General features: G+C 44.0%; 1 protein-coding gene across 1 annotated transcript in view; it reads right to left on the minus strand.

Annotated features, from left to right (window-relative positions):
* LOC130111513 (non-muscle caldesmon-like) overlaps nucleotides 1–9,579 on the minus strand; it is a 49,253-nt gene extending 39,674 nt beyond the window's left edge. Inside the window, exon 1 of the mRNA XM_056278735.1 lies at nucleotides 9,269–9,579. Coding sequence (XP_056134710.1) covers nucleotides 9,269–9,327 — 59 coding nt within the window. The 5' untranslated portion in view covers nucleotides 9,328–9,579. The remainder of the gene's footprint in view (nucleotides 1–9,268) is intronic.
* Between the last annotated feature and the right edge of the window lie 2,418 nt (nucleotides 9,580–11,997).

Below are 11,997 nucleotides of genomic sequence, written 5' to 3' on the forward strand. Positions count from 1 at the left end.
GAGTAATGTAGTGGATTGAAGCAGTAGATTGAAGGGGGTCACATTAAATTCAAGAATATTATTCAGGAGCCCAAACGTGAAAGAGAGCCCATTAAGAGAAGGTTCCCGAGATGTAGGGGTAATTCTCCCATATTGACAACAGCTTGACAATGGCATTAATCCTGCCCGTGGTGTTGATTGGCCAATCGTTAGTCCCCCCCACAGCGCTCACTGGATAATCGCTTTTTTAGCTGAAAAACTGCTGTATCATGTCATGATGTCAGACTGCCGGAATCAGTCAACTCAGTGGAGGGGATGGATTCAAAGGTCTGGACCCAAGCAAGGAAAAAATCAATTTGACAAACTAAATATTTAAGGTGCTGGTAAAACAGCATGATTTTTCTATTAACCAAGGTAACTTGAAAATGAGTCCACCTTAAACCACCGCAAGTAGCAGTCAACAATATGGGAAAAACAGACTCTCTCTCATTTACTTTAACGTTAGACAAACACCACAGTCTCAATAGCATAACTCGACTCTGCTTTCATATCAGAGATAGATGAGGTGGAAGACAGGAAGGGTGAGGCAGGGAGAAGCAGCACTGAGTTACAAGTATGTTGTATGTGCTGTATAAAAGGTTAGGTGATTTTGTGATTTTGTTTTTGATAAAGAGAAGAAGGAGTGAACATGATAAGAAGTGAATATAGTTTAATTCAAAATCAAGTACCACAATTCCTAAATGCATGTAGAAATGCAGGAAATGTGATTCAAATTGTATTTATTTTTTTGATATCCAGGAATTCACATTATATGCAGCACCACTAACTATCCCTGTAACAAACTGGCCACAATTTCAAAAATTGGCCATTTACAGTCCAGCGATATATAAGGTTTTGACCTAGTCTTGTTCTCGTAAGATCTGAGTGCCAGCTCTGTTGCCTCAGTAGGTTTGACTCAGTAGGTTTGACTCACTGACTCAGAGCCGGATGTCTGTTTTGCAGGGGATTTAGGTCACATGGATGTGAGGGATTGATCGATCCTGCCCTGAACAAAGGAGCCTCAGTCCAAAGCACAATGACCAAAAATAAAAAAATTTTTAAAAAAAATTAAATCCTTGACATCATTAAAGCCCCAGTGGTTTACAGGTCAGAGGAGGTTAGAGTCAGCAATTATCTGAAGTGTCTACTGTTTGCAAGGCTATTTAACACAGAGGCTCTTTCACAACATTTTGTCCTTGTTTTGCTGCCATGCTATTTGAATGCACAAACTCTAGGCTACCATCAAACTCGTGCAACCCTTTCTCTGGAGCCGCCCTCCAAGTTGTGTTTCTTTGTTTCTCTGAAAAGTTGTTTCTGTGAAGCTGATTGGCTCTCCCATGGTCAGGCCCCACTTTTCCCTCTTTGTCTGTTGGGTCAGTTGCAATGACTTTGTGAAATAGAAATGTTAGCTTCCAGATCCAGAGGCGCTGGCCAGTTTGGGTTATGAAGGAAATCTACCTCACGTGAATCACTTTTTCCACCATTAACGCATACGGGACACTTTGTGTGTGTGTGTGTGTGTGTGTGTGTGTGTGTGTGTGTGTGTGTGTGTGTGTGTGTGTGTGTGTGTGTGTGTGTGTGTGTGTGTGTGTGTGTGTGTGTGTGTGTGTGTGTGTTGGAGCAGGATAGGCTGCAGGGCTCAGCTAGATGATGTCATGGTCATTAGGGAAGTTCTATGTATAAGAGAAGCCAGTGAACCCATAACTCAGCGTCATTTGCAGTGATGTCATCCTTCAACGCACCACCAATCTATCAAGAATTTACCAAACACTGTACTATAAAAAGCTTCTTGTGCCTAAACAGCACCCGCTTCTATATAAATTCCGAGCATTTCAATTTGATTTCAGTTGGTAGGAGAATGATTCATATTCTATAACAGTGGTTTTCAAACTTTTTGTGCCGCAGGCACCCCAAAGGGCGAGCCAAAATCTCAAGGCACACCTGTATTGATATACGTGCAAAACGGCCTCTATAGCATGTTATCACTATGTAAACGTTTTATTATTTACTAATGCCAACTAAATTTTGACAAACAACTATGTTACTCGTGAAATTTTACTGAACAATTATTAACAAAACAATTCAAGAATTCATTTGTAACTTTTTAAATTTACATCAAATCAGCAACACAACCGTTTAAACCAGACAGGTCATGAGGTAAACAGAGACAGAAAAGCGGTGTGTGTGTGTGTGCGCGCGCGCGCTTGTGAGACACAGAGAGAGAGAGAGAGAGAGAGAGAGAGAGAGAGAGAGAGAGAGAGAGAGAGAGAGAGAGAGAGAGAGAGAGAGAGAGAGAGAGAGAGAGAGAGAGAGAGAGAGAGAGAGAGAGAGAGAGAGAGAGAGAGAGAGAGAGAGAGAGAGTGTCCATTTTCCCCCTCACGGATTTCTTTTTTAATGTCGTTACCCTCTTTCACAATGGCTGTCAGTCAGCCGTTATTTTTTTCCGCCCTGCTCTGACTCTGATTGGCTAACCCTAACCTTAAGCAACGGAGACAACGAGAGGTCCCGGAGTGAGGGTGGGGGAAAAAATAAGGCGTCAATCAGGGCCTTGATGTGTCACGCTCTAATAATTCCCACCATCCGACAACCGAACGTCGAAAACCGGGGTTCGCTTTGACGGGAAGTTTTAATTTTTTTTTTTTTAGGGTATAGAATCTGCCTCTGTATTAGGAAATCAATGCATACAAAGTACTAAAGTAGTAAATAAAAAATTCATTCATAACCTCCAATAATAATGCATTGTAGCGTGTTAGGGGCGGAGTTTAGCAGCATGCTCTGTGACAATGTGTTTATGGACATGATTAAGTAAGTAAGTAAGTAAGTAACCTTTATTGTCACTGGACACAAGTGCCAGCGAAATTAACCATCAAGAAGACTGTATTACGAATTACTGAAATGTTACATGTACAGGATGGTTAGTGTTACTGTTATTTACAAGGTTTCAAGTTGAACAGTCACTGTTCTGAAGAAAACATTTTGCACCATGAGTGAAGCTATGTGCACATCTCATCAGATACTCAGGGTTGATGGGTTGTTGTGTGATTTTCTGTTAATAAAAGGGCACGTTTCTAGGGTCGTGCGGTGTATAGGGCACAGGAACTGCTGCAAAAGAAAGATTATCTCTGTCTGGGTTTTTACCCCTGCAAACCCCTAGTTGCTGCATTGGTGTAAGAAGTGGAATGGGCTCAGTGCATCAATGTCACGCTGCGGAACTTCCGGGTGTGTCTGTTTGCATAAGAACAACTGGATGCTTACATCCCACTGAATCATTAGTTAGCTGCTAATTTATCCATCCGAAATCTTAATTTCGTCCGAAAAAAATCAATGAATCAAACAGGGCAAAAAGGGCCGTTCAAGTATCAATGTCGTGAGTCAGGCTTCACTGAGCACTGTTGTGTGCCACAGTGTGCGAATTCGGCGCGCTATAATTCTCTTTTAAGTTTCCATTCATTCCCTTGTAACTGAGGAAAGAGCTAAGTAGTTAGCGAAGATTCGGAGAGATACATTTACCGTCACCAAGAGTACAAAAGTGTGTAGTCGGTAGGGGTGTAAGAAAATATCGATACACTCGAGTATCACAATTTTATCTTTTGTGATACTGTATCGATTCTCAAAACCACTATATCGATTGTTAATTGTTTACATGTAAAGGTTCATCACAAACATTTTGTGTTGTGTGTAGCCCTATGACCGCTAGATAGCAGTGTTGTAATCTATCTTCAGCCATTTGACTCTTCCACTCCAATGCAACAACGTAATCTGAGACAGGAAGTAGCATAATCACAAAGAACGCAGGCCTATGAAACCGCAATATATATCGCCTTTCTTGCAGTATTGCAATATATCGCGATATATTGAAGATATATATATATATATATATATATATATATATATATATATATATAAAATCATAACCCCTGTATCGCGATACATATCGTATCGCCAGATTCTCGTGAATACACAGCCCTAGTAGTCGGCATTTTGAACCGGGTGATTTCACTTGCCAACTACAGGTGTGTTAAGGAGGCTTAAAAAAGGAGCTGTCCCCACACTCTTTGCATGGAACCAGTACTCCAAACCCACACCCAGGCTAGGTGTATGGGAGCACCGGGAGTGTTCTGCTGTCACCCCTCTGCCAGCTCTGGACACCTCTGATAATGAGATGGATGTCAGCAGCTGCTTGCAAGTGCATGACCATTGCGTGGCTCCTAATCTTGCCAGACTTCGAGAGTGCCATGGCCAACCTGAGGGACATCTTCCATGTCATCCGCCAAGCCAGTCTTCCCCTTCATTTCAAGAAGTGCCTCCTGTTCCAGGGAGGACATCCTTCTTAGGTGATATCGTCAGTGCAGCAGGGGTGTCCACTGACCCAACAAAAGTGGCCGCAGTAAAGGACTGGCTGGTCCACCACAATGTCGGAGAGCTGCAGAGCTTCCTGGGTTTGGCCTCTTGCTACCAGTGGTTAATTAAGGACTTTGCCACCATCGCCAGCCCACAACACTGGCTGACCCAGAAGTGACAGACATTCCAGTGGGGTGAGAAAGGCCCTACCACCTTCGCACAGCTCTCGTCAGCCCTCGTGGAGGCTCCCGTTCTGTTCTGTCAAGACTCTCTGTGACTATTAATCATGGACACCAATGCTAGCAACATGGGGCTCGGCGCAGTGCTGTCCCAGGAAGGGAAGCATGGTGAGCAGGTTGTTGCCTACAACAATCGCTCCCTCAGCTGACTGGAGAGGAACTACTGTGTCACCTGGCGAGAGCTGCTGGCCATCATCCTGGGGCTCTGCCACTTCCAGGCCTACTTCTACAGTGGGAGATTCATCTTGCGCACTGACCATGCCTCCATCAGTTGGCTCCTCAATTTCAAGGCGCCAGAGGGGCAGCTGGCCCAGTGGCTGGAAATGCTACAGGACTACAACTTTGAGATCTTCCACCAGGCTGGCCATCTTCATGCCAACATGGACACCCAGTCCCGATATCCCTTGCAGGGATATCGGGACTGGGTGCTGGCACTGCCAATCCGTCGAGGACCAGGACATATTGACCCCAGTTGTAGCAGCCCTGCAGACTGCCCCACCAGACAACGACAACAATCCCTCAGTCGGCAGCGACGGCAACCCCCAGGTTTTGACATCTTCCATCTTCCAGCTCCTGGTGCCCTGCCAATTATGCCCTAAGGTTCTGCAGCTTGTCCACAGTTCAGTTGGGGTGGGCTACTTCAGAGTCACCAAGACCCTGCACTGGCAAGATGTAGAACCCTATGTCATTGGTGTGACTCCTGCACTGATCAGAAGGCACCAACCTGACTCTCACATGCACTCCTGCAGCAGTATCAGGAGGGGTCCCCAACTGAGTGTGGGCATAGACATCCTAGACCCCATTCCTACCACTAAACAAGGGAACCACGATGTCCTCATGGCCATGGACTACTTCACCAAGAGGCCTGAGGTGTTTTTGGTTCCAGACCAGAGTGACACCACCACTGCCGAACACCTGGGCAGTGAGATGTTCTTTCACTTTGGTACATCTGAGGAACTGCACAGTGACAAGGGGCAGAACTTTGAGGCTAAGGAGTTCTGCAAGGTCTGCTGGTGGCTGGGCATCCCCAGAGCATTGGGCTGGTCTAATATTTAAACTGCACCCTGTCCACCCAGCTTGCTATCCTGACCAGCCTACAGCAGCAAGACTGGGACTTGCACCTGCCCATGGTCCTGTGGGCGTACTGGATGGCAGCTCAGAATTCATCAAGTATACCCCTGCAGCCCTCATGTTTGGGCATGAGCTCCACACTCCTGTGGATTTGGAGCCAGAGGTGGAGGATGAGCCTGGACTGGACTACCTCTACAACCTCAGAGAACAGCTCCAGCTGGTGCACAAGTTGACCAGAAAGGCCCTCTCAGATGCCTCCAGGGCACAAGTGTGGGTCTACAGCCCTGAGTGTAAGAAGGGCCTTTCCCCCAAGTTAATTAGCCAGTGAGCAGGACCTTGTACTGTGCTTGAGAGACTGTCGGACGTTGTGTACAGGGTGTGGCTCGTCAAACAGAATTGGGTGGTAGGACTCCACTGTGACTGGCTTGCACTCTACTAACCCTTGGCCCTGCCCGAGGGGGAGTCAGGGGTGAGGACCAGCCTCAGACTCTTGCCCCATCTCCAAAAGCCACCAAGGGACCTCCCATGTGAGCTTGGTAACAGTGTCAGCTTCTTCAACACTTCAGGGACTTTATCATGGGTACGTCGGTTTCTGGGACTGCTAACCACCTAGTTGGGGGCTATATAGCATGTTGGGGGGTGGAGTTTCTCAGCACGCTGTTTGACAATATCTTTATGGACATAGGTTTAGATGATTGTGTTCAGAATTACCACAAATGTTACCTGTTACACAGTGGTTAGTGTTACTGTTATTTACAAGGCTGTTCTGAAGCAAACATTTTACACCATTAGTGAGGCTATGTGCACATATCAGGTGCGCAGGCTTGATGGGTTGTTGTGTTTGTTTTTCTGTTAATAAAAAGGGCATGTTTCTGAGGTCGTGCAATGTAAGGGGCACAGGAACTGCTACAAAAAGGGAGATTATCGCTCTGCCTGAGGTTTTACCACTACAAACCCCTGGTTTGCTACAATATGGTTGTCATAAAATCTTACAGCACACCTGGACTTGCCTTATGGCCCACCGTTTGGGAACCTCTGCAAAGCATGTTTGTGCAGAAAAACACAGAGTCAACAGAATCAGAATTAGAATCATGTATATTGGCCATGTAGGTTTGCAAATACATGAAATTTGACTCTGGTTTCATGGCTCTGTCAGTGTGCTTAATATAGAATAACCACACTACAACACAACAATCTTCAGATATATACACAAGGATTGACTTATACAGGTGAAATAAGAGGTGATAAAATGCAGCGGTACAGATAATATATCAGAGATGCTGAAATAGATGTTAGCAGGTTACTTACATACATGTGTGAAATAGATGCACATGACAGAGTGTACCAGCATACATACAATGTACAGTACAGTGGTTGTACTATATATACAATACAAATGTCTGTCATATAAATCCAAAATGGTTTGATGACAATGTTAAGCGTTCCTTTGAATGACAGCCCACAGAAAGAAACTGTTTTTATATCTTATTGTTTTGGGGTACAGTGCTCTGTAGCGCCTGCCAGAGTGGAGGAGTTGGAACAGGTTGTGACCAGGGTCTGATGGGTCTACAGTGATGTTGCCTGCCTGTTTCCTAGGTCTGGAGTTGTATAAGTCCTGAATAGAGGTTGGCAACAATGATTATCTCTGCAGACCTAACTGTCCATTGTAGTCTGACCCTGTCCTGTTTGGTGGCCGATCCAAACCAGACAGTGATGGATGTGCAGAGGACAGACTGGATTATTGCAGTGTAGAACTGAATCAGCAGTTCCTGAGACAGATTGAATTTCTTGAGCTGGTGGAGAAAGTACATCCTCTGCTGGGTCTTGTTGTGTCTATGTTGGATGCTTGCCTTAGGTGCTGGGAGACTGTGGAACCCAGAAATCTGTAGGTTTTCCCCGCAGACACCATGCTGTTGAGTATGGTTGGGGGGGCAGTGTTGGTGGGCTCCTCCTGAAGTCCACTGTCATCTCTATTGTTTTGAGCGTTTTCAGCTCCTGGTTGTTATGGCCGCACCAGAGAGCCAGCTGAACTGCGGCAATAATTAGAGTTATTGTGTGTTGGCTACATAAAATAATCGAGACATGTAAGTGCGTATCTATTGTTTTTTTTTTTGCATGGAAGAGACAATGGCGACGTGTGTACAGATTAAAACTTTAGAGTGAGGTCATTCTTCACAAATTTGCACCCAACTGTGCGGAACTGGACTTGTCTAACTATCTTAAAGCGAACAACAAACAAAACGCATAGTCACATATTCTATATGAAATAATTCACTGAAAAAAATGGTCTGACTTGCATTCGAAGGGAATATAATTGGATGCCATTTCATCTTTTTAATCTCTGACCCCATCGTAAGATCAACTTTGATGCAAAGCAGGGTCAAATGGTTGACTCAGAGCCCTGTGGAGGGGATCATACACTTCCCACTACCCGGGATGACCAGGTCAAACCTCTGCATATATCAAAAGCTTGGTTGGGGGGCAGGGAAGGTTGGAGGGACAGATTAAAAATGCTATGCATTAGAGCAAGATTGGCAGGCTCCAATTAAAGGAAAATATCCCACAGCAAAGAGTCTGTTCCTTCAGGGATCTAATAGTTCCAAACTACTATTACCATCATGCCACCAGCATATGCCGAACCAGTTACATTTTATTTTGCATTAGTCTTATTCTGGCATATTAATTGATTTGCTAATTACCAACAAAAAATTCACAACGGTTAACCATCGTAATGTAAAGTGAATGCCAGCTGTTCTGTTTATATCTGCTCTTGTTACACCCTTGGAATGACAATATGTATTCCTTAACAGTTTGCCCAATATTATAGCAGATTTACAACACTCATCACACCACTTGTCTACGGGCTAATAACAGGCTCATAGACTGACAAAACACACTTGTAAAGGCTATAAATCATTGTGACGCATACAGAAACTTTGAATCATACCGTTTTCCACAACCACAGGTTTAAGACAGCAGAGGTGCCAAAAATTTTTTAGTCTTACGTTTTTTACAGCCTTTTAACTTTTTAACATTTGCATTGTAATTATTCATTTGTATCGTCCCGAGTGGATTTTTCCCCCCATTCCACTGTTATACCAATAGCCTGTCACATCATGTTTGGAGATTAGTTACCAGTGGTTACCAGAGGTAATCCAACCCCAAATTATTAATGTTGGTAATGCTTTCCCCCAGTAAAACAAAGAAGATATCTTGGTTATCTTGGTCAGGAGGATTAACATTTTGCTTTTTATAGTTGAGTAAGATCATTAAACATGATATTAAAAAAAAAGCATTAAGTTTTTTCAAGGTGGATGATAACGTTACAATTCTTTCATTCTATTGTCATGACCCAATGTCCCCTCGGCGATGACTAAAGTATTCTGACTCTGATTCTGATGTCATGTAATTTCCTGTCATCATGTCTGTCAATGTGTTTTTTTTTCTTCTATTCTTACTGTGGGTAACCACCTTTAAACATTTTTTAGGCCCCTATCAGTGACTTGCTTTAATGTGTTTTCTGCCAATCAACATGTAAAAAATTGTTGGTGTGAGTGTACCATCTATTAAAAGCTCAACCAGTTCACTTTATCACTCACCTTGTGAGGTTCTGCAAGCCTTGCTTGCTGGAGTTTCTTCTCTTGATGGAGTTGGACATGTCTGTTGAGCCGGGTGGGCGGTGATGTGTTGTGATGTGTTGTGTTGTGTTGAGTTGTGCTCTGGTCTGGTTCCAGGTGCTGGTTCTCAGTCAGGTTCTGATGCTTCTCTCCTCTGAGCTGTCTCTGTCTTCTGGTGTTGTGGGGAGACAGAGAAATAGGGGGCTTTCCAGGAGCAGATCTCCTCTGTCTCATTTGTTTTTTTCTCTTTCTGTCTCTCTATTTCTCTCTCTCTCTCTCTCTCTCTCTCTCTCTCTCTCTCTCTCTCTCTCTCTCTCTCTCTCTCTCTCTCTCTCATCAGGCAAACACAGGACTTCCCGGAGTCTTGTCTTTTCCTCTGATAGTGGGTGAGAATTTAGGAAGGACCCCCCCGCCCCCCACCCCCACTCCCCTGCTTCACTGTCAACCTCGTTTTCTCTCCTCTCTCTCTGCTGTATTCACAGACCTGCCTCCTCTCTTCTCCGCTCCCTCATCTCTCCTTCTCCTCCTGCATGTGGTTTTCATTCAAGCCTTTTGAAAACCGGCCTATGCATACTCCCCCCCACCTAACCCAGCACAATGCAATCTGCATGAGACCTCAGGCATCATGTGACTTTTCCCGGGGGACAGGAAAGTTGATAGCCTTCACTATGGATCGGTGGTAAAGAAAAAAATAAAAATCCCAAGCTGTCTTCATTGAGAGGTGTCAAATAGATAAGCTGATAACAACTCATCGATCCTATATTGATAACAATTTGGCTCAGGGGTTGAAAGTTGAAATTGGTTTAACCTTTGTTCATTCATGATATTTACAGTTGAGTCAATCTATCAATCAATTTTTATTGAACATGTTAAAGAAAACAAGCAATAAAAACAAACAAACAAAATCATTGGCAACATTGAAGTGACAAATAAGCAACTCAAATAATACCAGTCCTGTTCAAAAGGGGTAAGAAGAAGTTGAAAACTTTACTCATACCCCCTTATTCTATTCATGCATTGATAATAGAAAATGAAAGTGTAATTTACAGCCATCACATGCTGAGTGTGAAGATCATCCCAAACAATGGTGGGTGACTCCAAAGTACTCTTAAGTGTATATGCTTGTATTAAGGTGGGACCAGTGGGAAATATCTCCTAACCTGGGCAGTGTTAGTGCTCAGCCCATGGAGCATAAACAGGAAATGGAGCCCTCAGCCATCACATTGTTAGTGCTATACTTTACCCAGCAAGCCACGCGATGAATGCGGCTCCTAAACCTGGCACTGCTAGAGTCATTTCTTCCCCAACATTAACTATACTGTGAAATATGTAGTGTCAAACATAAAAAAAGAATAAATCATTAACCAACCGTTAATGCATTGCCAATCAGATGCAGCTTTAAAGTACCTCAGCATCCATATAGAGTAAAGCAGATTATCCACATCGTAAAGTGGAAAAACGTTCCTTCAGAACACTTTCAAAGACAGTGTTCTTCCATCCAGAGAACAGCTCACTGTCTTCTGGGTACATAAAACAAAGCCATGACTGTCTTTAGTCTGGGAAAAGAGTGTGAAGACCAGTAATTAGTGGGACATATCTGGTTACTATCTAGTAGTTTATGAATAAGATATGGGCTTTCCCACTGCAATGCAATGCATAGCAGCTGTTGGGGGTGCCGATATCCTCATCCTTCACTCTCTCTCTCTCTCTCTCTCTCTCTTTCCAGCTCTTATTGCTTATTTTACTCACTCATTATTCAACCCTTTCGCCTTATGCTCTCGATTTTTGCTACTCTCTCTCTCTCTCTCTCTCTCTCTCTCTCTCTCTCTCTCTCTCTCTCTCTCTCTCTCTCTCTCTCTCTCTCTCTCTCTCTCTCTCTGCCTCGCTCTCTCCCTCTCTCACACACACACACGCACACACACGCACACGTGCAGTCTCACTCGTATTTCCGCAACACACTGATATGTAGACATGTAATATTATATAGATGTTTTGTTTTGTTTTTGTCTGAAGAAGCACACATGCTCGAAACATTGCGCACGGGGGTAATTCTAGTAAATGCCACTGGGAGCCATTTGTAGTGTGCAGACTTTATTTTTCTATACAGAGGCATTTGGAATGGCAAAACATCCTCATGTCTCTCCCTCCTGATAATACAAAGAAAAGAAATGGGGATTTGTCTCTTCAGTCCAGTCCACTCAGATGTGCATGAAGTCACCCTGGCGCTTCTTGCCAACATAGATTTAGTCACACACACACATACACACGCACACACGCACGCACGCACGCACGCACACACAGACACAGACACAGACACACGCACACACACACACACACACACATGCTCCCACGGGCAGCCCGCCCGCCTGCCTTGCCTCACCCACCTCACGGGAGCTCAAAACACTTAACAAACACTCCACAAAATGGTTACCGGGGCAACATGACAAAACTCACACACACCACGAATGCAGTCTAATGCTTTAATGGTTCCATATGAGGCAGATGTTGGACTCGAATGGATCCTACCTGCACGGCTTAATTCTCTAATGATCAAATGCCCCATGTGTAAATTAAAAAACCAAGACTTATAATCATTTTACCGAATGAAAAATTGTATTTTTGCAAACGACTGAAACACAAGAGACACGCACAGTGGAAATAAAATATAGCAACATGCGATGTTAGAATGAACACTGCGAAAGAAAAACTGA

This window comes from Lampris incognitus, chromosome 4 (assembly GCF_029633865.1).
Source record: "Lampris incognitus isolate fLamInc1 chromosome 4, fLamInc1.hap2, whole genome shotgun sequence".
NCBI classification, from domain to species: domain Eukaryota; kingdom Metazoa; phylum Chordata; class Actinopteri; order Lampriformes; family Lampridae; genus Lampris; species Lampris incognitus.